Source organism: Equus przewalskii, unplaced genomic scaffold (assembly GCF_037783145.1).
Source record: "Equus przewalskii isolate Varuska unplaced genomic scaffold, EquPr2 ChrUn-12, whole genome shotgun sequence".
NCBI classification, from domain to species: domain Eukaryota; kingdom Metazoa; phylum Chordata; class Mammalia; order Perissodactyla; family Equidae; genus Equus; species Equus przewalskii.
The window spans coordinates 858,187-885,325 of record NW_027228749.1 but is presented as its reverse complement, the minus strand read 5'-3'; the positions used below and the strand labels follow the sequence as shown (position 1 = coordinate 885,325).

Genomic DNA, 27,139 nt, shown 5'->3' with positions numbered 1-27,139 from the left:
ACTAGTATCTCATGCAAAATAGGCTCCTGTGTCCCTTCCCCTTCCGTAAGGTGGGCTTCAGAGCTCCCTAAACACATTAGAGAGAGTGAAACACAGTACTATTTTTATCACTCTCTGAAGTACACACAGTAAGTAATTAGGGGGAAGGGGGTGGGGGTGGTGGCTATCAGATGGTTACGTATGGGAACAAAAGTTAATTCCAATCATTTGCTACTTGCTTTTCCCACTCCCCCTCCAGTCCTGCTCTCTGTTGTACTCAATTTATTTTACTATTTATTGTTATAACCGTTAGCTGACACTTCTGTTATGCCAAACTTCTGACCATCTTTAAATACTTGTAATCCGTCTCAACTCCCAGACCATCCATGTAAAGAAGGATGGTCTTAAATATAGGAGAGGCAGAGAACAGGAAACAGGTGACTCATGTTTTTGTTATAGATTTAAGAGTTTAGCTGGCTATGGGTTTTAGTTGAGAGGGTTAAAAAGGTAGGTTGGGTATGGTAAGATCCTGGATTAGGAGTTAAATTGCTGCCCTTAAGTGTCCAGGATATTTGTTAGGCAATGAGTAGAAAATCAAGCAATCGAAGGTGAGTACAATGTGTGCTCTGTGCCAAATCATACTGTTCAGCAGCCTGGCTAAAATTAGATTTGGGGTCGTCTGGTTATCATCTACCTTACTAACCACAAGACCACATCTTCCTTTCTAAACGAGAATAGCACCAGCACAGAACCTCCTCGTTACCCAATTCAACTACCTTCAGCCCTTTCAGTGATATACTTGTAAATGTGCCTCATTTCTTTCTCTCTTTAAAATGTGGAAAATTATCAAAGTGACTCATTACATGCAAAAATACCTCTGACAGCACTACCCAAGCAAATCAACTGTATCTGACAGTCGCAGCCAATCTTGAGGCAAAGTACAATAACATTAGACACTTAATGAAATATTTGGGTGTCTAGTATGTGCCAGGAACTGTTACAGGTGTTTGTTTTATTCCCTGACAGATCTCAAAGATCCAACCCCTCCCTCCATGGGAACTGACCTATGGGAACTTACTTGGTAGGGGCAGAGGGGAGTTGAGGGAGGAAGAAGACACAGCAGGCATCTTTTTAGATCGAAGTTCTCTTTCATATTAACCAAAACATAAAAATTATAGTTAAATCATTCTGTCATAAGATTAGGAGTTGGAAAGGACTCAATGCCACAATCCCCTTTACAGCAGTCAGAGCAGTGACCCAACTTCTGTTTGACCTTTTTCACCAGCCGAGAGCTCACGGCTCTGCAGAAATGGCTCATGTTCTTGGCAGCTTCAGTTGTGCTTAAGCCAAAAGCTAGCCCCCGATAGCTTCTCTATTTGGTCAAGCCATGTCCCATAGAACATCTCAAAAATGAGTCTACTCCTTCTCACATGTAATAACCTTTCAAATTCTTTTATTTATATATATGTGTGTGTGTCACATTTTTTTAAATCCATTCATCTGTCAGTGGACACTTGGGTTGATTCTATCTTTTGGCTATTGTGACTTAATTTGAGGCCAAACATATGGTCTATCCTGGAGAGTGTATCGTGTTCACTTGAGAAGAATGTGCAGTCTGTTCTTGGGTAGAGTGTGCTGTGCATGTCTGCTAGATCTAGTGGTTTGATTGTGTTGTGTGATTCAAGTCCTCTACTTCCTTCCTCCTCTTCTGTCTGGTGGTTCTAGCCGTTATTGAGAGTGGCATATTGGAGTCTCCACCCATTACTGTAGAACTGTCTATTTCTCTCTTCAATTGTGTCAGTTTTTCTTTCATATATTTTTCCGACTTTATTGAGGTATAATTGACAAATAAAATTATATATATTCAAGGTGTACAACATGATTTGATATACACACACATTGTGAAATGATTACCACAATCAAGTTCGTTAACACATCCATCAGCTAACATAGTTACCACTTAGCCTTTCAAATTCTTTTTTTTTTTTAAGGTGCATAAGTGTGGTCTTTTTTATTTTATTTTATTTTATTTTATTTTATTTTTTTGGTGTGGGAGATTGGCCTTGAGCTAACATGTGTTGCCAATCTTCCTCTTTTTGCTTGAGGAATATGGTCCCTGAGCTAACATCCAGGCCAATCTTCCTCTACTTTCTATATGGGATGCTGCCACAGCATGGCTTGATGAGAAGTGTGTAGGTTCACACCCAGGATCTGAGCCTATGAACCCCAGGCCACCAAAGCAGAGCACACGAACTTAACCACTACACCACCAGGGCAGCCTCTCAAATTCTTAAAGATGTTCTTTCTTCCCCCAAATCTATGCTTATTCAAGCTAAGTACTCACATGGTGTCTTCCAAAACCTCTGCCTTGCTTACCTTTCCTGTCACTGCCCTTCCTAAAGTGAGGTTCTCAGAACGGAGCACAATATTAATTTAGCAAACAGAACATTTATATGTGCCAAGCATTATTCTGAATGCTCTAAATACTAACTCATTTAACCCTCATAGTTACCCTTCACAGTAGTTACCCATATCTTACAACAGAGGAAACTGAGGCACAAAGAAGGTACCTTGCCCAAGATTACATTTTCTAGTAATCGCAAGTATGGTCTGACCAACTCAGTGCAGTAATACGATTGTCTGCAAAAGCCAAGTGTAAATTAATGTAACTTTAAATTTGCCTTTTTTGGATGGGGGCAGCTACTTAGAGTATCATCAAGTTTCTTGACTTTTTCTGTTGTCGTCAAATCAGGTCTCACATTTAGTATTCATACAGTTGTTTTTAAGTTAATGTACTCCTTAAAGTTTTTTCCTGTTTAAACTTAAACTTATTAGTTTTTATTATTCTTTCTACCCTAAGATATTTTAAATATTAATTATACTCTCTAGTAAATTAATTATCCATCAGCACATTAAGTCATCTGTGTGATTAGGTATGTTAAATATGTTTTCCATGTCTCCATCCAAATTTGGTAATAAATTAGCTTGGATAGGAACAAGTGGCATGCCATTAGAGATGTCTGTTCAGGTTGACATTGTTCCAATAGCAAGTATTCTTTAGGTATGGTTCCTCAGCTAACTAAAAACCCATTAATTTTTCTGTCGTCCAGTTCACTCTTTAATCTTCTTTACACAAATACCTTGAAACATCTAATCAAAATGTTGTGCTGAGAGGGAGTTTGGTATAATGAATTGAGTCTAAGAACTTGGGTTCGAATTCTGGCTTCAGTCTTTACTTAAGCGGGGTGACTTCAGCAAATCACTTAATCTCTCTGACCTTCAGAGTCCTAATCTATGGGGCCAGCCCAGTGGCGTAGTGGTTAAGTTTGCCTGCTCCACTTCAGTGGCTGGGGTTCGCAGGTTTGGATCCCAGGCGTGGACCTACACACTGCTCATCAAGCCATGCTGTGGTGGCATCCCACATACAAAATAGAGGAAGATTGGCAATAGATGTTAGCTCAAGGCCAATCTTCCTCACCAAAAAATAAATAAATAAAAAATAAAAAGAAGCAAATACCACTACCACCTCCCATAATATTGCTCCCTCTGTATCATTTATATACCACTGGATGTTTCTCTTATTGTATATCACATAGAACACTTTGTTCATCTTTGTGACCAACACTTAGCAAGGCAGATGGTATGTAGAAGGCCTTCAAATGTCTGTTAGGTTAGATTCAACCTCAGTTCTTGTGATAAAAGTATTATAAAAACCTTAAAATATGCACGTAATAACTGTTATGATTAGGAGTTGTTGAGAGGAAATAATGTTAGTTTGACACAACCTGGTTTTGGTGAATCTGTGTATCTACCCCCTTGCTAAGGGTTTATAAACTGTTTAGTAATCCTTCTAGGCTTTTACATGAGATTGATGGAAATTACTAGTCTGTCGTTTAAAATTCAGTTGTTGCCTATTTGGTAAAGTTAAGGCTACATCTGCCTTTTTCCAGGCTGCTGTTCTCCATAGATTTTTTCCAAATTATCAAAAGTAATTCTGCAGTTATATTTGCAAATTCTTTCAAAGTCTCAAATCTAAGAGCTTAATTATGTACCACTTGGCATTCTCTCATCACTGCCAATTTGAGCTTCTCTTCAGCCTTAATGCTGATCATTATGCCCCTTCAAGTTTGAAGATCAAAGTGGTAACTTAACCAAAGTTTGGTGGCATGAGTGAATGGATCCAACCTGAGTACGTGAATATGTGACTTTGTACCACTTACCAGTCTGTATATGTTGTCTGTCTCCTTGTCCACCACCAGCAGTGAGGTCTGCTCCCCACCCTTTCTGATCATCTCCACCACGCTGTCATGATCCAGGGACTCCACAGACTCGCCATTGACAGCAACTACCAGGTCATTGTGCTTCAAGCCAGCCTCCTCTGCTGGACTTCCGGAATCTATATCCTTGATGATTTGACCTACCCACCCCCACCAAAAAATAAATAAAATTATCAGAAAGCCCCCTAAAAAAACAAACTGGGATTTCTGGTGGAGTCAAGACCCTGACACAATAGATATAAAAGGCATGCTGAGCACAGCTGCTGTCCCTCCTCCTGGCATCCCAGCCTATAAATATCCTACCCTGCTTTTTTCCGTGCTCAGAACTCACTTCGGGAATAAATCCAACCGTTAACAATGAAAGAGTCTTTCAAAAAGGATCATGTTGATACTAAAGGTATCTGCCAATTCGATCTCGACAAATAAGCATGCTAAGCATTAAAGGTCAGCAAGTTCCCAGGAAGTCAGTGGGCATACTTGTATCTGTACATCTTATCTAGAAGCTAAGCCATAAAAAACGGGGAAGGGAAGAATGAAGAACAAAACCAAAGAATTCAGACCCTAGGGAACCCGCACTGGTATTGTAGCAATTGGTTTTGTTCAATTATGAATATGTTTATGTATGCGTGCCTCAAGGATATGTCTTTGGCCTTCTTCTCCTGACTTAACCTACCTTCACCAGATGCCTCCAGATCTCTCATGCTTTTTTTGTCCCTCACACTGTTTTAACAAGCTCCAGTTTCACTTTTCTAGCTAGCTGCTGGACACCTCCAACCGGATATCGCATAGGTCCCTCAAATGTAATGTATTCAAACCAAAAGTCATCTTTGCCCATCTCCCGCATCCCAAGCCTCTCCTCTTAGTCACTTGTTATTGGAGTGCTGTCTCTCCCCTCAGTGAGTGACACTTAGCAACTGAGTCGTCCTCAGCATCCATTCCCCATATCTAATCAACTAAGTCCTTCGATGCTGCCTTGATATTTGACACATCTCCTTTTCTCTAGTCCCACCTTTCCTTTACCCTAAATGCAGTTTGTATTAGTTCCTGCCTAGAATTCTACCTAAACTACTACACCACCTTCCCAGTTGCTCTCCTTGTCCCTAATCCTTGCCTTCTCCAATACAGATCTGCCTTCAGATTCATCTGGATGCAGTGTCTGACCAAGTCACTCCCCAGTGCAACAGCATGAGCATGGGTTTTGGAACTAAACAGACCTGAGTTTGACCCCAGTTATACCACAGCTGTCTGACCTTATGTAATTACTGTGTCTTCTCCAATCCCTCAATTTCAGCAATTCTTCTTCCAGAATTATGAGGAGTAATTGAGATGTGTAAAGCACCCGAAGACACTGTAGGCTTAATTTTTTCTTCTCTCTCACACTGCTCCAAAAGCTTTGTAACTCTGCATTGGCTATGGAACTAAGTCCAAACTCCCTAACCTGGCATTAAAGGCCCTTCATCATTTCTTTCCCATCCACCTTTCTAACTGGGTGTCCTTGTGCCACACACTAGACACTGATCAAACTGTGTCTGTGTTTCCTGCTTTGGTTGCACAAATCCTATCTTCCTGGGATGGCCTTCCTTGTGCCCACTCCATCTACTTGTCCAAATTCTATTCATATGATAAAGCCTGAACTCAAGTGCCCCCTCCACTATGAGGCCTTCCAGTTCCTTTTTAGTGAGAAAAGCTTGCTCCAACCTTGAATTCCCACAGGACTCATCTACCCCTGTATTAAGGTGCTTCTCACCATCTACCTTCAGTTATGGACATAATGTGACTTAGCTCCTTTACTAGATAGGGGGCTCCTTGATTGAAGAATTCCTGTCTGATTCACTTGATATTCTCAAAGGCCCCGAGGATGTTTTTACATAATATGAACCAAGTTAGTATTTGATGAATTAATGTGAACATATATAATGAAAAGAAAATAGCAACTTCCGGGTAAATAACAATTTGCATGGCCTGAAGCTACATTCTTTTATATATTCATCTTCTCTAGGAGGACCTTGGTTCTTTCCTTGTTGAGTTATAAGGAATCAGAAAGACCTCTGAGTCTGTTTGAGTCCCAGATCCAACCCACACCTCCGCCTCGGATCTAGTGGTGTGCTGAGCTGGCTCCTTCTAGTTAATGAGAACCAATTCTGTGCAGTGCTTACAGATTTGCATTCTGTGACATCATGTTGTTAGCTTGAAATCAGACATGGTGAGAGTATTTATACCACAAAAGTCAACAGATGCCAAAAATTAGGGCTGTTTTCTTTTTTCCAGAGATCCAATTTACCAGCATACTACTGCCCAGATCCCAAATTCTGCCTTATCATTCTGCTCTGGAAACCTTGGGATGCCCATCATCAGGCCCCATGTGACATGGAAACTGACCCAGCTGTGCTTCCTAGATGCTTACTATGCCCCTCATGCATCTGGTGCAGAGTTGGGGGATCTAATGGAACTCAAGCCAGACTAGGATGAAGAACTAGATGGTCACGCTGCCAAGTCCTCTGCTCTCCAGTGCCTTACCTTTCTGTTCTGCGCCTGCCCTCAGATAGAAACCATAACCATTGCTTCCCTTCTTCATCTCCACAACCCGGGGCTGGTGTGGTAGCAATTTCAAACTGGCTGTTTCTCTCTTGAATTTTATCTTCTGCTCATTATGGCGCTTGTCAGTTTCTTTGTCCACCAGCAGGAACATGACACGGCTTCCTGACTTCTTCACCTGCAACAGCACACACAGGTGAAGACCAACATAGTCTCCAAGAATGATGCTGGGAAATAGGAGAGTTTCTATATAGAGGCACAGTATCTAGATTCAACAGCAAATATGGGATGTAAGGCCGGAGTTTAAGCTGTTACACGATCTCCTACCACCTCACTGGTATTTATCTACCTGCACTTCCACAGTTATTGTTTTCCCTTTGTGAAGTATGACCTCACCCACACAGAGGCTAACTGAACCCAAATGAGAGCTGGAGTCTAGAAAACCCAGAAAGGTACTTAGGTGAAGGCTCGAAAAGGAGTTTGGAAAAGAAAAGAACATAAAGGTCTACTTGGAAAGATCATTCTACCAAGAGAAGATAAGGTTGGTCACTTTTCAAGGTTCCATATGACCTCAAAGGAAAACCTCAGAGAATTTTCCGTGTGTCGTGCAACCATGTAGGACATCAGATTTGAGGTACAGGCCTTCCAGTACTCCCCATGTGTGGTTCTATATTCACTGCCACATTGGTTATCTTCCGGCTTGTATTTAAAACATTTTAGTAACAGTGGCTCAACAGTGAACTTCATATAAATTCAGAGGGGTCTCCCAATCAAACATAAATAAGATCCAAAAGATAAAGTTAATGGGTGTTGCCTGGTGGCATAGTGGTTAAGTTAGTATGCTCTGCTTCTGACGGCCTGGGGTTTGCAGGTTCGCATCTCGGGTGTGGACCTACACACTGCTCATCAAGCCGTGTGGCAGCGTCCCACATACGAAAAATAGAGGAAGATTGGCACAGATGTTAGCTCAGGGCCAATCTTCCTCACCAAAGGAAAAAAAAAAAAGATAGTTCTTTAGAACACTTCTTCAAGATAATGTGAAACTAGCAAGGCCTTACTCCAAAACCCTATGGTAACACTGCTTACATGACTAGTGAGTCTGTTCGCTCTTAATACAAAGGAGCAACTTACCACTTTTATATTCCTGCCATCATAAACTACCACTCTTGTCTTCCTCTCACTTCCATTAAGAGTAGAGTGAAAGTAAGGTAAGAAAAGCACCCCTTTGGGATATACCTTTTCAACCACTTCCTCATGACTGGCATCTTCTACATTCTCTCCATTCACTTCAATCAAGTGATCATCATCCAGGACACCAGCTTTCATAGCCACACTTTGAGGTATAATATCGGTCATATACACTCCCTTTTTACCTGAAAGAGAGCCAGAGGTGGACAAGTGTTTCAATTCCATTACACAGGAAGTCCAACAGTAAAGGGTTTTCTCCCAATAATGTAAAATTAGAATTTCCAATTTTAGGGGTAACTCAAACAGACTTTGGCTTCTGATCTAGAACAACAATTTTAGCTTCTAGCACAAAGTTTGACAGCCATTACTCAGTTGGTTTTTGTTGATTTGAATAGAATTTCTGAGCCCAACTAAATTCAAGGAAGGAATCTCAGGTGGCTCTGGCCTCTTGAACCAGAAAGCACCCAACTCTGCTCGTGCTGCGTCACCCTGTTAGTCTCCCTTCCTTTCTTTGTAGAGTTAGGAGGCATCCACTCCATTCTGTCTTTAATTGGTACTATCACCAACCCTCACACACCGATGGAGTCAATAAATCTCACCGATGGAGGCTAACGAGGACAGAGGCACAGGAGGGAGATGAAAGCATACACACTTACGATCAGTCTGGGGTGGGCTTGTGCTGGTGTAGTTGGCATGATTTAGGTGCTTCTTAAAGAAATGCTGTCAATTCTTGCAAGATATTAATATTTCAGTCTAGCAAAGGGCTGCTGTATAGTGACTAGATAAATCATTTGTAAGGAATAACAGTAACTTAAACTCTGCTTTCTTAAACATTTAACATTTCTCCTGTTACTTTGCTATATAATTTTCATGAAGGAAACATTCTCTTCATAAAGCTAACCTAAACCATTCACATGTACAGTAGCACAAGACCAAATGAATAGAATCTGAATTACTTTCTTTTTTTACCATTTTACTGATAACGGCCTTCTCAGAAATGCCAAGCTTCCTTTGACCATCTACGTCATTGTATTTGATAACTGACAAACTTGAGAAATACTTTTTATAGCTAGTTTACATCTCTTGCTACAGGTTAAATGAGCCTTGGAAACAATTTTATGTTTTCCAATGGTCTGCTCTTTATCACTTAACCAAATTATGACCTACCCCCAGTGCCTCTCCAGTACCAGAAAGAACACGGGAGGGGCAACATTGGAGGTAGAACCAGCAGACTAACACAGCTTCCGTGGTTCCAGCATCGGTCCCAGAGAAACCATTACAGAACCGTGGTCAACTGAGCACAAGTCAGCCTGCACCTCTGAAATTCTACAAACAGAACTTCGTCTTCCTGGTGGGGTCGGGGTTTTTCAAATCACTATGTACCTCTCAGCTGGAGGTCAGAACAGTTAAGGCTTGGCCACAGCTGAGAATAGTATTTAAATGTCAAGAGGGTGGGGAGTTTTACAGCGTCCTCAGCAACTATGACAGTGTCCGACACATCAGTAGGTGCTCAAGAATTTGTTAAATAAATGAATGGCACCTGAGTACTCTGAGAGATGAAAAGAGATATCCTTCTTACTCAAAGTAGCTAGAATGAAGAGCCTCCTTTTTCTCACCCCTTATTCCTCAAGATCCCGTCCACCCTCACCTTAAGGAAGCTACAAAAGAATAGCAAAGAAGCATCAACCCTCTAACCATCTGGCCTCAAAGGCTCAGCCTAACAAACACTGGCGAACAGGAATGTCCAGTGCCCCACATGCCCATGCTGCTGTCCTGTCCTGATTCCCGGTTACACAATTGTGCAGGGCCAGGGAGGCAGGGAGAGAGAAAGAAGCTGCTGTTGGATATCCATAGCAACTGAAAAGTTAGTCAAAGAAGACATTAACCGATAACAATATCTTTCTTCTGGAAAGCTGGTTGTCCATACCCCACCCTCAAGCTCACCTTGGACAGTTTTCAGAGAGAAGCCATAGCTGCTCCCCTCCTTCACCAGGTAGCAGAGCCGTGGCTGGGTCCAAGTCTGTGCTTCTCCATTCATCACAGGGGGCAATTTCTTATCATTCAAACTTGGTTCCTTCTGACTTTGACCCAACTCTTTCAAGTCTACCTGTTTTTTCATGGCTTTCTCGTAGGAATCCCCATCTAGAACTAGTAAAGTCACTGAATTCCCACTCTTTCTGACCAGATCCACAACCTAGGAGGAAGAAAGAAAAAGGTAACTTTAGCCAATAACCCTCTATCAACCACCATAGGGGATGCTCATTATCTGGCTCTGGAGGTTCTCATAGCTGACGGCCGACATGCAAATAGTCAGCAGATAGTCCCCCAGCCATCTCTGCCCCAATCCTCCCGATATCTAGGTGCAGATTAGTCTGGGCCCCTAGCACTGTTGGAACCTAGAGCATGGCCCAACCCCAGTTCAGGGGACCCATAGAAGGACTTGTCCCTTCTAGGGATGACTGCTGCCCTCCAGGACAACAGGTCCTCCTGGGTCTATGGAGAAGGCATGGTGTAGTGAAAAGAACACCCACTCGGAGGCAGGCAGAGTTGGCATAAGGTCAGACACTCCCATATGTTCACTGCATGAACTATTAGCAAGCAATGTTATCTGAGCCTCCATCTCCTCACCTATAAGATGGTAATATATACCTCATGGGTTGTGATGAGGATTTAACAAAATAATGACTATGAAATTGCCTAGCATAGTCTCATAGCAAACATGCAATGCATATTAGAGCTGACACCATTCAAATCTGGGAATAATTTTACAGTTCTTGGTTAGTTGTAGGAAACTTGATTAGCCAGCAGAAAGTACAGCTATAAATATGTCCTGCCTTGCCAGTGGCAGCCAGAAAAGCTCCAATGACCCCAAAAGCTATAATCAGCAGAGATGTAGGGGCTAAAGAGATATTGGAAGAAGAATCTCAAATGTCCCATCCACCTGCATATGCTCTTCCTTGTCCACAAAGATGCCATTGATCCTAAGAACTCTGTCTCCATCCTGGAGGCCAGCCTTCTCTGCCGGGCTACCCTTCTCAATCACCCGAACCAGGTGGCCATCAGTGTCCTTCTCAATTCGCAGGAAGAAGCCATAGCTTTGTCCTTCTTGTTTGGACAGCGTACATTCTCGGGGGTTGAAAGTGGAGGCCATTTCTGTGATGAAAAACAAGTGGATAAACCTGTGGGAAAGGAAATCTAATTGGAGTGAGAACGCTGTCCTCCATCTCCTGTAATTCTATTCTTCCAGTCACACCAAATCTAGACCTGTGGGTGGCAACATTGGGGTGTAGGAGGCCACCTCCCAGTGGCCCACTTGCTGAGATTTCCAAATCTATTTCACCAACAATGACCTTTTTACTTGAGTTTCAGACTCATGTACTCAGCTGGGTACTGGACACGGATGCTTCAACTTCAATAGCTTCAAAACCAAATTTCTCTTTGTCCCTTGACCTAAAGGAATTAGGTCCAAATACATGACCTAAAAATTTTAATAAAATACAGGTCCACTTTCATTCAAATATTTGGAGAGCCTGCCAAGTTTTAGGCACTGAGGATAAATCTGTGGACAAGACAGACCCATACTTTGCCTCTCATATCAGGGAGAACATATTTTTACAATAACACGTGGTGAGTGATCTGCAGGGAAGAATAGAGTGATAAGGGAGACTATAACAAGGGTCTGGGGAGTAGGGGATGGGGTGGGAAAAATTAAGAATGGCTTCCTGGAGGAATGACTTTCCCAAGACCTGAAGGATTAGTAAGAGTCAGGTGAGGTAGGACAGGATAAGGAAGACCTCAAACAATTAAAAACAGAGAAATCAGGCCTCGCAACTGGCCCAATACATTGGAGATGTGATAGAAAAGTGACTTTCCAGGACGCTGAAGTTCTAGTCAGAGCTAAGCAGGGATGCAGGATAGAGACAGGATTCTGTGGCCAACTCAGCTCCTCCCTCCCGAAGCAGCTTCCGTTTCCATCCATCCTGCCTCTCCTGTTGCCCCACTGCAGGAGCAACATCCTGGGCCACAGGAGGAGGGCAGGAAGTGTGAAAACCAACAGCTGGGACTTCGGCACCCAATTATTAAGAGGAAGACTCTTGTTAGTGTCCCCAACCCCTCCTGGCTTAAGCTTTTGCTTTCATAGGAGAATAAGAATGGAGGCCAGAACTGCTGATGTAAGGCTGAGGCCCAAGAGCAGAAGACTGGACACGGCTGGTTAAACTGTCTGCAGGGCAAGCCCTTGTCACAGTTCCCTGCCAGTAAATCAGAGAATAAACCGTCTGTCCCTTCCCTCCTGGAGGAACAGGAACAGATGACCACACACGATATGGGGGTGGAGGGTGGAGCAGAGACAATAAAGTGCTCCAGGCTCCCTAGAAGCCATGCCATCGTGATTCGAGATAGCCATCTCTGACCTTCATGCCCAGAGAGATGTCCGGTACCAACCGGGCAGGAAGCCTCCCACTGCCTGATGACTTGGCCTTTTCATGTCTTAGCAGAGTGTGGCAACCACACCACCAGCGGCATGAATGACTAAGCAGCTAAGAAAACAAGAAACAAATAGACAACCTTTCAAGTGACTTCTTACCAACGGCCCAGTGCCTGAGCCCTCCCTACTGAGTATCAAGGGATGAAAAAAGTGAAGCCACAATCACTGTGGTCATTACCCACACCAGGGAGAGTTTAGCAGCTCTGCCATATCATAACCAACCGCCAGGAAGATGCCACTTTGGGAGGAGAGGGGGAAAGCAGGGAGTTAGGGGAGAAGAGGGCATCACCGGAGTGGGGTTTTCCCACATGCAGGGACCTGTGTATGGCCCCTCTGACTCCTTGACCTTTTCCTTCTCTTTTAGCTGATCTTCTAGCTTGCAGGCATCAGTTCTTTTTCCAGCTTGAATCCACATCTATGTGCAAACTTACCTCCAGGTCCCTATCAGCTCTCAATTTCATAGGTCTGAAAAGTGTTGAAGGAAAAATTATAAACCTCATCCAAATCCTACAAAATTCTAAACATGTTCTTACGATCAAAATAAAGACCATTAGCAGCTATGTTTTCATCAAGAGATGAGGCTGTTTGTGAGCAGCACATGAATGCTTATTTCTAAGGCATCCACCCCTAAAATTCAGCGATCTTGCACCCTGTGGTGTCAGCCACGGGATCTTAATCTGTTTCTCTGTAGGGAGAGGATAGAAAGTGAAACCTCCTTGTTAGTAGAACTAGTCTCATGTGTGGGGAGGAGGGAAGAGGTAAAGGTTTCCTGTGTCTCAATAGAGACCCCAAAGCCTATATATACACAAGAAAACACAAATCACTATTTCTGGGCAAAATCTCAAGTTGTTTTTTTGTTTGTTTAAAGTTTTCAAACAGCCAGATGGTAATCACGTAGATCTGTACTGGTATCTTTGAAGCCTCTGGCACTCAAGGTCAGAGTTTCTTTTCACGTCTATGGTTGAAGCCCAGAGGTTTAGAGCCAGTTCACACTGATAGAAATACTGATAGAAATGGCCTGGTCGCATAGTGGTTAACTTTGCGTGCTCTGCTTTGGTGGCCCAGGGTTCCCTGGTTCTTATCCCAGGTGTGGACCTACGCACTGCTTATCAAACCATGCTGTGGCAGGCGTCCAATGTATAAAGCAGAGGAAGATAGGCAGGGATGTTAGCTCAGGGCCAATCTTCCTCAGCAAAAAGAAGAGGATTGGTGGTGGATGTTAGCTCAGAGCTAATCTTCCTCAAAAAAAGAAAGAAAGAAAGAAATGCTACCGTGCTGGTAGGGAAATAGCTACTGTTCCTCCTGCCACCACATCTGCCCTCTCCACAATTCAGCTACTAAAGGATTAATGCTGGTGTCCATCAATTGGTCAGTGCCCATGCCAAACTGATGAAATATTTAACACCTTCAACTGTACCATTGGAGAAAGCTGATCGAAACCCCAAAACCCTGGCCTTACATGGGACCCTTGGGGCTCTAAAATTATTTGTTTCCTCTGCCATCTGCTGAGAGACAATTCAACCTGGAGTCAAGAGGGCTGGGCTCTGGTCCAGCTTCAGTCATGGGGTCTGTCTAGTCCACATCCTGGTGTTTTACTGACCCCTTAATCAGGACTGACATCAGTCACTAGCAAGACTCTGTCACTGCTCCATAGTGAGGATGCCTGGAACTCCAGAACACAGGGCCTAACTAGGACGGATCTTTGTATTTAAGGATGCTGTTTCCTGTTTCTTCAGCCCCCACCCCGATCTTCTGCTTCCTGAGAAAATCTGGAGATTGGACCCCTATGGTGGATAGATATAGCTGGTGAAGGCCTACAGATTTCTATAAAATCATATCAGCAATCATCCGAAGTTAGGGCCCATCAAATCTATAGCAGGCTTTACTCCCCAGTTCAAACAGCCAAAATAAAATACTGGAAACGAAAGAAAGCTATAACCATTTCTGAGCTCTAGGAAAAAAAATCCAATTCGTGGCAACAAAGTTGCTTGTCTGTGGGAAAGAGAACAAAGCACTGGCTGGTGGACAGGAAAGATTCAGGGGTGAGAGTCAAAGCTTATTTTTAACCAATCTTAATTACAGTCATGTGCTGCATACGACACTTTGGTCAACGATGGGCCACAAGTACAACAGTGGTCCCATAAGATTACAATGGAGCTGAAAAATTCCTATCACCTAGTAATGTTACAGCCCTAATAACATCACAGTGCAACACACTGCTCACGTGTTTGTGGTGATGCTTGTGTAAACAAACCTTCAGGTCCTTCAGGAGGTATTCCAGAAGAAGGCATTGTTATCACAGGAGATGATAATTCCATGCATGTTATTGCCACTGAAGACCTTCCAGAGGGAGGAGATGCAGTGGCGGAAGACAGGGATGGTGATAACCATCCTAACCCTGTGTGGGCCTAGGCTAATGTATGTTTGTGCCTTAGTTTTCAACAAAGTTTAAAAGATTAAAAAAATTAAAAATTTTAAAAATAGAAAAAAGCTTATAGAATAAGGATATAAAGAAAGAAAATATTTTTGTACAGCTGTACAACAGTACAGCTGTTTGCGTTTTAAACTGTGTTATTACGAAAGAGTCAAAAAGTTTTAAAAAATTAAAATTTATAAAGTAAAAAGTTATAGTAAGCTAGGGTTAATTTATTATTGAAGAAAGAAAACTAGTTTTATAAGTTTCGTGTAGCCTGAGCGTACAGTGTGTAGAGTCCACGGCAGTGCACGGTGATGTCCCAGGCCTTCACATTCACTCACCCTTCACTCACTGCCTCTCCCAGAGCAGCTCCCGGTCCCGCAAGCTCCATGCCGGGTAAGTGCCCTGTACAGTGTACCAGTTTTTATCTTTTATACCGTATTTTTACTGTACCTTTTCTATGCTTAGATATGTTTAGATATACAAATACCATTGTGTTACAATTGCCTACAGTATTCAGTAGAGTAACAAGTTTTAGCCAGAAGCAACAGGCTATCCCATGTAGCCTAGGTGTGTAGCAGGCTGCACCATCTAGGTTTGTGTAAGTGCGCTCTATGATGCTCACACAACAACGAAATTGCCTATCGATGTATTTCGCAGAATATCCCCATCGCCAAGCGATGTATGACTGTACTAATCATAAACTTAGACCCCACCTTCTTCCTGAAGGATTAGATTATTGCTTCCTGGAGAGAGAATAACATGCCCATGGTCAAGAAGAAAAACTAGGCACATTTTAGAAGTTAAGAAGGCAAGTCAATGACAACAAAGGAGGGTAGGTAGGACCTCTGGATGTGGCCAGAGAAGAACTGAAGCCCCTGGGCTGTTTTCCACAGGAAAGCACTAGCTGGTGGGACCCAGGGGACTCCTCTGAGCCCAAGGCAGACCAAGGTTTATGGGCTCCCAGGTAGCCATCAACATGGGCCCATACATGACTCTGAGTCAACACCCTCCCTCACCAGCAGCTCTCCAAAGAGCCAGAAGTCCGAACCGAGAGCTGCTCCTACGGGGATCATAACCACGTAAGTGAGACCCAAACAGCCAGAAGGTTCAGCTGAGTTGGCAGAGGCCAAGAGGAAGTCTCATTTCCCCTCAGTTTGTGTGTTTGGGACTGCAGGAGTTTCATCAACAGGGCCAGCTGTGGAAAGAGCAACACTCCATTTCAGTCGACCCTGATGTCACTAGGGCTTGTGGTGAAGCGTGCCTGCCCTGTCACCCTGCATGTCAGAAAGGCCTCTATTCATAGACAACTTCTATATGTGGAAATGTCCAATTTAGAATACCAGGGGCATGAATGTTCACAAGCCTACCCAGTGTAGGGGACAGGAGCAGGAGGGAAGGGATCCTAAAACCACTTAGCTCATCAAACACCCATGATCTCCTGAGAAATATTTCACAATCTCAAGGTCAGTGACATCCTGACAAGGACACAAAGCATTTCCCAATTCAAAAGTGAACGTGGGGGGCCAACCCGGTGGCGCAGCGGTTAAGTGCGCACGTTCCACTTCGGCGGCCCAGGGTTCGCAGGTTCGGATCCTGGGTGAGGACATGGCACCACTTGGCACACCATGCTGTGTTAGGCATCCCACGTACAAAGTAGAGGAAGATGGACATGGATGTTAGCTCAGGGCCAGTCTTCTTCAGCAAAAAGAGGAGGATTGGCAGCCGATGTTAGCTCAGGGCTAATCTTCCTCAAAAAAAAAAAGTGAACATGGGATTCTCTGAAATATTTCCTGCTCTAAAACAGAGTTGTCTAACTCCTGTAAGCTTCCAAGTATTCCTTTGTAAAGGAATCCTGAAACTGCTATTCTGAAATTGCTATAGACCGGATAAAACGCAAGTCAGGGGAAAGCAAATTCTTCCCGAGGAACTGTCATTTCTCTTGCTTCCTCAGAAGTAAAGCCAGCAAGAATTATAGGATCTTCACTCATCTCCTCAATCCTGGGAGTGGTCCAGCCATGCCCAAAGGCACCAGCTGGTTTCATCTGAGTGAGCAGATAAGCTTAGTGGAAATAGTGTAAGTCTCTAGGCCATCAGGTGATGCCAGCAATAATTAATCATGTTACCTTCTGAAAACTCGCTATGTGTCAGGCGTGATATATGATCTCATTTAATCCTCACAACCACCTTACAAGTCTGATTCTCAATCCTAGCTGGCCCTCAGAATCACCTATAGATATTTATAAAAACAGATACTTGAGGGGCCAGCCCGGTGGCGCAGCGGTTAAGTGCGCACGTTCTGCTTTGGCGGCGCGGCGTTCACGGTTCAGGTCCCATGTGTGGACAAGTCACCACTTGGCAAGCCATGCTGTGGCAGGTGTCCCACATAGAAAGTAGAAGAAGATTGGCACAGATGTTAGCTCAGGGTCAGTCTTCCTCAGCAAAAAGAGGAGGATTGGCAGCAGATGTTAGCTCAGGGCTAATCTTCCTCCAAAAAAAAAAAAATAGATGCTTGAGCTCCACCTCAGATCTACTGACTCAGAATCTCCAGGCTTGAAACTTGAACATGAACATTTTTAGAATCTCCATCAGTTTAAGAAAGTGGGGCTTAAAGCCACCCTTTGCTGCTCCTCACTCCCCATCTGTCCCCTCAGTCTTGGGATAACACCCTCTGGGTCAGAGAAGAATGTCAAGGTTGGGTGAACTATTAACAGCCAACCTGAGCTCACCTTTCCTCAACTTGAGAAACCAAAGAGGCAGCCTAGTTAGGACAGGCCCTTGGTCACCTATGCAGTCTTCAGGATCCAGCTCTGCCCACGATCAGTGTCTCAGCCAACAGTATAGGAGTGTGTAGCAACCTAAAATCTGGGCCTTGTGCCTTCCTCCCCAAGTTCTAGCGCTGAGCCAGGCAAACCAAGAATCAAGCAGATGGAAACAACTTTTAACAGCTCCCATGGCTCTTTATCCTGTGAATTAAGTCTGAGGGGCCGCTTCCCACCCCCGAGACCTAACTGCCTTAAGAGCTGAGGCCATTCTTCCTCCCTCACCACCTTGTGGCTGGTGTCCGAAGCCGCATTCACATCTGGAGCCCTACCAGTCATCCTGCAAGCCCCTAAGTAAGAATGGTGTTTGCCAGCTCTGCTTCATAATTTCTGGCTCCCTACCAACCTCTTTCCTCCTCAAACAATTCGCTTCTTCAATTAGCACGCTGGAACAGGTGAAGTCTGTTTAGCATCATGAACATATTACCCCAAACCTGATTTCATTTGTTCACGCCACAAATGTTTGCCTAACAGTTACATGAAAAACATGAAGTGGTTTACGGCATAAAGTAAAACACCTTTCTTCTCAAGAAAATTTATAGTTAAATAGGGGTGAAGAAAAAGTTTTAGTACCAAAATAGCTACCACGCCAAGCAGAGTGTAAATGCCGTAAGTCCTACAACATACGACAAGGGAAGCTTCACAAATTAGGTGGGATTTGATTTAGACCTTGATGACAGACGAGTAGGATTTCAGCAGGAACAGAAGTAGGAAGAGAATATTTTAGACACAGAATAGTGTGGACACCAGGCATGGAAGTGCGAAAGTTCTTGGGTATGGTCCAGGAAGAGCTAAAAACCCAATGTGACTAAAGAACAGCCAACAGAAAGGAGCTCATGTTTACCAACTAGACAGTAAAGGCCTTGAATATCAGCCCAAGGGATCTGGACTTAGTTTGGTGGTCAGTTGGCACCACTCAAGGCTTTTAAGCAGAAGAAAGACACAATCAGAGTTGGGCTCCAAGAATGGTAGATGGAATGGGCTGGAGCACAGACACACTGGAGGAAGGCCAGGTAAGAGGCTGTTATAATAATCCTACTCACACACAAGAAAGGGCCTGACCAGTGTGATAGCCATGAGGATAGAATAGAGGTGACAGAGGTGGAGGAACTAGACAGAGGACTAAGTAAAAGATTGCATTAACTCTCTAATCCCATTTCCTCAGATTTCTCAAGGCAGAGATGGCCTCAGACAGGACAGGTGCAACAACACAGATGACCACAATATTTCTTTATACTGACCGTGGCTACTGTCCAAGAGATACAACAGGTCCGCAGCCTCCAAGCAGTGGCAGAGCGCACAGGCACCTGTTACTCTCCTTAATTACTGCTGACTTCATTCACACGTAATTTTGTGGTGGGTTCATGGTCATGAGGAAGGGACCACTGTTGCACAGAGCGGTGCATGCACGGTTAAGTCTTCTGAGGCCGCAGCTCAATCTGAACACAGCTGTGCTTTTGGTTCCTCTCGGTTCTGAGTTGCAAGAAGACTCTAATTCTGTCATCATCTTTACATTCTGTCTGCTTCTCCATAAGGGCGAGTTGTACACCTCCCCGGGATTTATTGCCTTAGCTCTGTTTTTGCCACTAACCACCCTTGATACCTTTCCTACTTCAACCGCTAGACTCTCCTTCTGTTATGGACTGGATTGTGTCCGTCCCAAAATTCATATGTTGAAGCTTTAATCACCAGTGTGACTGTATTTGGACATAGGGCCTTATAAAGAGATAATTAAAATTAAATAAGGTCATAAGGGCATAAGGGCTCTAATCCTCCCTTTATAAGAAGAGGAGGAGACACCAAGAGTGCATGTGCACAGAGAAAAGGCTGTATGAGGATACAGCAAGAAGGCGGCCATCTGCAAGCCAAAGAGAGACCTCAGGAGAAACCAAACCTGCTGACACCTTAATCTTGAACTTCCAGCCTCTAGAACTGTGAAGAAATAAATTTCTGTCGTTTAAGCCACCCAATCTGTAATATTTTGTTATGGCAGCTAGGAGACTAATACATCTTCCGAGTAATGCTGCCCACTTGGGCTGGGTGTTGGAAAGGGACGGGGTCAAAGAAAACCAAGTTCATGCCTTGGTGACTGGCAGAAAAGTGATATCATTAAAAGATAGTGTAGTCATGAGGAATGAGATGGCAAAGTCAGTTTGAGATGGGTTTAAATGAGAGGACTTGGCAGAACATCCTGCCGGGGGATAGAAGCGTGGGCCTGGCGCTCAGGAGATGATGGACTAGAGTCTGCATGGCCATGCTAGATGAAGCCCATGAGTGAGAATATGCAAGGAAGAGGGCCAAGGGTAAAGCCGTGGGTAATACCTAAATCTAGGCGACAAGAAGATTAAGCAGAAAAGGAATAATCAGAGGGCCAAGATTTTACACTGTAGTCAAAACTAAAAGAAAGATTTCAAGGTAAGATATTTAAGAATGCCAAATGATGCCAGGAGGTAAAGAGAATAAAAACAGAAAATGCCACTAAGTTTAGAAATGGAAGTCCAGGACAGATAAGGGAGTAAGACACAAGTCAACGGTAAATAACAGAGGCAATGAATACAGATACATCTTGGAACAGATAAATGAGAGAGTTGGGATAGCAGCTTGAGTTACTTTGCTCCATCAAAGTGGAGGCGATGGATGGTTTTATTTTTAATTTTAAGAAATTGTCAGCATGTTTGTATATCAAGGGATGATATGGAGAGGGTAGGAAATGGGTATAGCCTTGAGATGGAATACCTCTTCTGCTGGGGCAGGAGAGAAGTGGAAGAAATGAGAGAAAGAGCAAAATAAGATTGCTTACCTCAGCTTCAAACTCTCCTGCAAAGTAGTTGACACAAACCAGGAACTTTGAGAATATGGACCAAAATACCCACTGGGCTCCAACTGAAATCAATGAAGCTGGCCAGGAGAGGACTGTGGATTAGCTGCTATTCAGCACCAGAAGACAGCTGCTATGAGGAAATAATAGCCCGGTGTGCTGGATCTTCTGCTTTCTCAAGAGAACCTGGAAATCTAGATTTATGCAAAATGTCCCCATTTAAAAAAACTGACAGCTATTTCAATCTTTCAAGAAACGCCATGTAAACCAAACAGAATTGAGCCCCTGGGCTGGCAGTTTGTAACCTCTGGCAAAAAGGATTTCCGATAGCCATAGCATTGTTTCACTACAATGAGACAACAAGTTGAATAAAAATTTCTAAGAAACGACTTAAGTTAAAAAAATTATATGTATAATATAATCTATATATTATCTATATAATAGAAGTCATGAATTTGTAGCAGACCAGTCAGCATGATTTCTCCTGGCTTTCTCTCACCATAATGTACATCAAGACTAGAAGGAGAGGGCCAGCCCCGTGGCCAAGTGGTTAGGTTCGCGCTCTCTGCTTCGCCAGCCCAGGGTTTTGCCAGTTTGGATCCTAGGCGCAGACATGGCACCGCTCCTCAGGCCACACTGAGGTGCCATCTCACATACCACAACTAGAGGGACCCACAACTAGAAATACACAACTCTGTACCAGGGGGCTTTGGGGAGAAAAGGGAAAAATAAAACCTTTAAAAAAAAAAAAAAAAGAATAGAAGGAGAAAGTAGTAACTTTTACCCCAAGTTGGGGGTGACATGTTTAAAAAACAGAAGGCTAGGAGGTGAGGATTTCTGTAGTTGCAATAAGCACAGGGCTGAATGTTAGACCGTGGAGCCAATGTGAATTGGCAGGTAAGAGAAGCCAGAAGGGCAGGATTAGAAAGATGAAATGTGTCAAAGCCTGGATCAATAGGATGAATGGAGAGAGAGAAGAGGAAGAGATGGAAGGAGCAGTTTCAAAAATTAAGGGATTGACATAGGAAAAGTCATCTGAAAAGATCTTTAGAACAGAGTAGTTTCCAGTAATGAAAAGTCTAAAGCAGCCATATAGGTATGTGGCTGATGTGAAGGGAATTTGTATTTTCATTTCCATCTTCCCCCAGTATTCTAGTCTGGCTACAGTACATTAGAAAGAACAAGGGTTTTAAAGTAAAACACAATTTTAATCCCGGCACCACCATTTGCTAGTTGTGAGAATGTGGGTGACTTCCTTAATTGTGAGCTGAAGATAGAAGTACACCTAGAACAGGAAATGCACATGGGCGCAGTGAAGACTGCCTAAGACAGACATGTGAAGCATCTCAGCTCGGCATCCAGAGCAGAGAAGCCCAATCCAGGCACATCATCTGCCCTGTCCTCTGGCGGGAGTCCTGATGCCGCCGGAATCCCACTTTCTGTGAGAACTTTTGAGCAGTGTTCCTGATTTTCTTTTTGTAGCAGACAAGAAGAGATCAAGTGATGGACTAGGGATGGGCAGGCATCCAGATTATCAGGTCAGGGAGTCTCTATCTCCTTACTCCAGACCATCTCTGCAAAGTTAGTTTTAGCTGCTGAAAACTCAGGGCTGAAGATTTTGTTACTCATGAAATAAAGCTCATATAATGAACTCAGATTTTCCTGAACCGAGAAATGCCCTGTAAGTCTGGAAGCCAGGGAATTACAAAAATAGAATCAAATGCCATGTATCAAAGAGGTATAGGATTCCAGGGAACTTTTACAAAACTTTAAGACTAAGCTGGTCAGAAAGCCCCAGCACCTGGAGCAGATGAGCTCTAAAGGTGTAAGCACGAGGTATACCAGCAAAGGGACCTAAGGAACAGACAAGGGTGGAGATGATGGAATGAGGGAAGTATTACCTTATATATATACCTTAAATATCTCACCCAGGTATGGATCATGGTTGGCAGGGAGTAACTGGTGAACAGGCTCACTCACCAGACAGCATCACCGAATTTCCAAAAGATGAAAGAAAGGATGTGGGATACACGGCATTCTACTTGGAGGTGGAAAACAGAAGGGGGCTGTCATCAGTGACAGCCAGGTACAATGGCTACCGTCAGGAAAGAAAGAGCCCAGGTACTGTCTTCTTTGCCTATCTCCCAAAGACCAGGATGTAGTAGGATTATTCTATAAATACGGTAATCTACAATCATTAGTAAAGAGTATTCTGCACCCACCACCACCTTATCTAGTAGTCATTAGGAATCAGTGATGCAGTCGATATCAACTACAAAGAAAACACAGCCTCTCCCAACAAGGTGCTTATGTAACCAACACCTGAGCCGTGAAAAAACTAAGCAGCAAAAACTTAGCAAGACAGCAGGTGAATAATGTTTAACCCTGGTAACTGCAACTATGGAAGGATATTTGATTATATAACCTAGGAGGTAACCATGGAGTAAACATTTCTATTTATTTGAGGCACGAAGGGAAGAGAGGGCAGAAGCTCTCAGGTAATATTCAACCTGAATGTTATTCACTTTGCACTGAACTCCATGCTGGTCTATAACATACTCTGAACCTCAGCAAGCAGAAAGCAATATTTCCGAGAAGTTTGAGCAGGCACATCCACACATCGTGCCCTTGGGAGAAGTGCTGCTCCTCTAGCATTTGCGTGCATCTGTGTAATGAGTAAGACAGATCATTAGACTTTTGTTGGAAAAATATATTTGGTGAAGACTGGTGATGTCAAGTCAGCAACTGAAGACAGACCGAGAATTCCCTACAGCCATCAGCCCTGCCCTGTGCCAAGCGTGTCCGCCTTCTTTCAGAGTCTGCCTCAGAGCCTCAACACACGCCATTTTTTCCAACAGCGTAAAGAAATCCTCTTGTATCTCAGCTGATATTGACAGATGTTTCGAGCAAGGAAGAGAGAAAAGGCATTCAATTTCATCCTTCTTCAAGAATATTTCACCTTGAGCAGGTCCAATATCTCTGCTGCAGATAGTATATTTAAGGCCACCTGGATTCCTCCTTTGGAAAGCAAGACTTGTGGAAATTCAAACACTCAGGTGTATTAACGTTAAATAATTAGCATCAAAAATAGAAGGATAAACAGGGCCTCAAAATATGTATTTGCTAACTATACTCCCCCACTGTGATCGTACTGTTTGGTCTTAGCCAGCAATAGATTTCAAATGAGGGAAATTAATGAAATGCATTCCACTGAGAATTACATGGAGCAGAGTGATCATAGACCTAGGGAGTAATCCTGATTTCTCATTTATGATAAAAATGGAATCTGCTTATCTCGAAGTTCATTTGGCCTGCTGGTACTAAATACCGTCCTCCCTACCCCCAGCCACCATGAGCGATACTTTGTCCTATATGGCAGGACTCTGGGCTGGAGTTCAAGGTCTTTCACACTTTGCTTGCTTATCTAAGAGTTCTACAAGTTGGGAGAGAGATGGATCAGTGTTGTGTGGAAACAGATGTTCTCAGAGAAAGAACACCTGTGTGCTGCTGATAGAAATGGTGCCTGAAAATAGCCAAACCATCCTGAAGGTTAGCTGGAACAAGGGAATCCCCCCAAATTGGCAGCCTGTTTTACAAGACCCTTCAAACTTGCATTTCTACCCACTCTCTTCTTCCGTATGTACCAGAGTCCTCCTGTCTCCACTCTTTCCCAGTCTCTGCCTGGAGACAAACTTATCGATCTTGCTTTCACCACATCAGTCTCTAAAAAATTGTTGAAGAAACAGAATTCCAGACTCCTTGCTCAAGCTTCGATGCTCAGCATATTCCAGCCCTACCTCATTCCCCTTTGCTCCTCAGTAGGCACCAAACAGACCCCTGTGTGCTCACACACCTAGCCTGCCCTTTGCTCAAGCTCTGCCTGGAATACCTTCCTCACTCTGATTACTTATTCATAGTAGGTCCCAAGGAAACATTTTTTCCAAGTGAATGAATTCAAGACCTACCCATTTACAAAGCTCAGTTCAAATTTTAGACTATATACAAATCTTTTCCTGACCACCACAGTCTGAAGGTATCACTCCATCCTCTGAAATTCAAATGTCATTTATATAATCAACAAGTTATGTTTAGTACTGACTGTGGGGCAGGTGTGGAGGCTCAACCCAGATTAGACACTGTCCTGCCCTCAAAGAGCGCAGGGTGCAGCAGGGAAAGTTACGAACACAACTTCTTCTGAACATGGCATGGGTGCTGGAATATTGGAAAGAAATGTATTGTTGTTGTTATCCATATTATTGAGTCCTACTAGCCTTCAGGTATTTGCCTAGGTACCTTTTATAAGTCCTCATTTAATCTTAAAGGTCCATTTTACAAGGAAAAAGAAACCCTCTGAAAAGTTAAGTTGGTTTCCCATGGCTATTTGGATAAGAAACAGAGCCTGAATTCAAACCTAGTTGAGTCTTTCATCATCCCCCCAGGCTCCCGGCCATAAGGAGTATGCCATGTTAGGGAACACAAACAGTTAGACTGGGAGAAGGAAGACCTCCCAGGCAAAAGGAACAGCACAGGTATGTTCAGGAATGGTGAATGGTGCAGAAAGCCCAGAGAATAAGTGTATGTTGAAGGGAGAAGGTCAGGTTAGACTGTGAAGCACCTTCAGCTCAGCCCTTTGGATTACAGAAGAGCTCCAGTGTTCACGTTATGTGAGGCTTGGAGCCTCAGAAGCTGGAAGCCATCTCAGACCAAGAGCAAACCCTCCGTAGCAGCCATCGAGTAGGCTACTTGTCAAAACTCCTTGTCACTGCCTGGGTTCTTTCCTTCCCTGGGGTTATGCCCATTGCAAAGCAGTCTGATGATCATCAGAACAGTAGCACTTAAGATGTGCTAGGTACTACACGCAGTCTCACATCCAATCGTCGTAACATTAGGAACGAGGTTTTACTATGCTTACTTGACCGATGAGGAAATAGACTCAGAGAGTAAGAATACGTCTGCTCTGGAATGCAGGTTTCCAATTTCCATACCGACGTTCTCAATCACTTGGCCATGATACCCACCGGGAAAAGAGATTAAGGAAATCTGAGCAGAACCTCATGAAGGGCCAAGGAAAGGAAGTGCTGAGATCTGGAGGAAAACATGTCTAGCTCTAACTTTCTACTCTCATCAAATTCCTTTGCAACAAATATGAAAATCATTCAACCAAGATGTGACCAGAGATGCTCATTCCCACATGATCAGACCTGGACCTCAGGCCACCTGAGAGAGTACCAGCGTTCTGCAGCCTCCTCTGCGTAAGAGCAGCTCTCAAAACATCCTGATTCTATTCTTGCAGCTCTTGCCCTGCCACACTAAATTCCATTTATCCAAATAGCTAAGCATCTACTCTATGCCAGGTGTTGTGCTCGGAGCTGGGATTATAGCAGGTAACACAAAGGACAAGATCCCTCTCTCTTAAAGGTAAACATCTGGCAAAGGTGACAAATAAAAAGTAAACAAGATGATTTCTGATAATAAAGGCTATGAATGATGAGATATAGTGGTGGGGTCGGGGGCAGGCTGATTTAGGAAGACCTTCCTAGGGAGGTAACATTTGAATTCATACCCAAATGACAAAGAGGAGCCAGCCTTCAAAACTACAGGATCCGCCTTATACCTGGTGGGCTGAAAAGGACATTAGCAATCATCTAGTCTTAACTCCTTATTTACAGGTGAGTAAAGAGAAGCCCAATGACTTGAAAAGACTGGGACAAGGTGTCCCCTCTGACTCCAAGGCTGTTTCCTCCCACTTTTCCATGGAGCCTTTGGATACTCACATTTGAATGTAAGCACCTTACACCTGTGCTTTTAATCCCCTCAAACACATCATATTTGTAATTTTATTTTCAGTACAGCCTTGGGGAAAAGGTGAGAGGCCTTCATCTGATAGATGATGAAAGTGAGACTCCAGTTGGCTAAGTGACTTGTCTAATAGTCTGTCACTAACAACTACATCAAAATTCAGGTTCTTTGTACTCTAGTCTTATGTTCTTTCCCCTGGATGAGAAGGAACTGTCTAGCCAGTGGTCCATGAACATTAGACATCATTACTAGCAACTTCACAGTTTATGCTGCAAAGAACATACAAAAGAGTCAAAGATGAGAACAATTTACTTAGTCATAACACACAAACTCAAAGTCCCTAAGTTATTTGCTGTAGGAAAGAACATGTGACCAGGTGACTAGACAGCCGTAGTCTGAGACAATCAGCCCTTGTTACTTCTGAATACAGACTGCGAGCTCATCAGTGCAACATTGTGGGAGGGCTGAGGAGGACTGTGTTCTTCTCGAGGAGCCAGCCCAGACCAGGGGTCTCCTGAGCTGATGAGTCCACAGATGAAAGTCACATTAAGTCCCTTGACTCTTCGGTTTAGAAAGTAAGCTACTAGTCGTTCCCAAACCTGCCTGCACACCAGAATCATCTGAGGGAGTGTTAGAAAAACAAAGATTTTTCAGACCCACACAAGACCCAAAGAATTAGAAACTCCAAAGGGTAGATCCTGGAGATCTATATTTTAAAATTCAGCCAGCCTAGAAATCCACTGGTTTTTCCTTACTTCTTAGTGCTATAACTTGATGAAAAGAGGAGAGATGGCTGCTCTTATCATCCAGCGGGAAAGT

The 27,139-nt window shown here is 43.5% G+C and overlaps 1 protein-coding gene across 14 annotated transcripts in view; it reads right to left on the bottom strand.

Moving 5' to 3' along the window:
- The window catches only part of PDZK1 (PDZ domain containing 1), a 48,670-nt gene that overhangs the window by 3,770 nt on the left and 17,761 nt on the right, over positions 1 to 27,139 (bottom strand). For 7 of the 14 annotated variants that reach the window (XM_070607576.1, XM_008528218.2, XM_008528219.2 and 4 more), the window contains 5 exons: positions 10,921 to 11,132; positions 9,924 to 10,173; positions 8,028 to 8,164; positions 6,774 to 6,969; positions 4,200 to 4,396 (listed from right to left, as the gene is read on the bottom strand). In XM_070607576.1, coding sequence (XP_070463677.1) covers positions 4,200 to 4,396; positions 6,774 to 6,969; positions 8,028 to 8,164; positions 9,924 to 10,173; positions 10,921 to 11,130 — 990 coding nt within the window. In that variant the 5' untranslated portion in view covers positions 11,131 to 11,132. Of the gene's footprint in view, positions 1 to 4,199; positions 4,397 to 6,773; positions 6,970 to 8,027; positions 8,165 to 9,923; positions 10,174 to 10,920; positions 11,159 to 18,944; positions 20,069 to 20,503; positions 20,716 to 27,139 lie in introns of those variants that run through there. The other 7 variants (XM_070607569.1, XM_070607573.1, XM_070607570.1 and 4 more) reach the window with 4 other exon arrangements.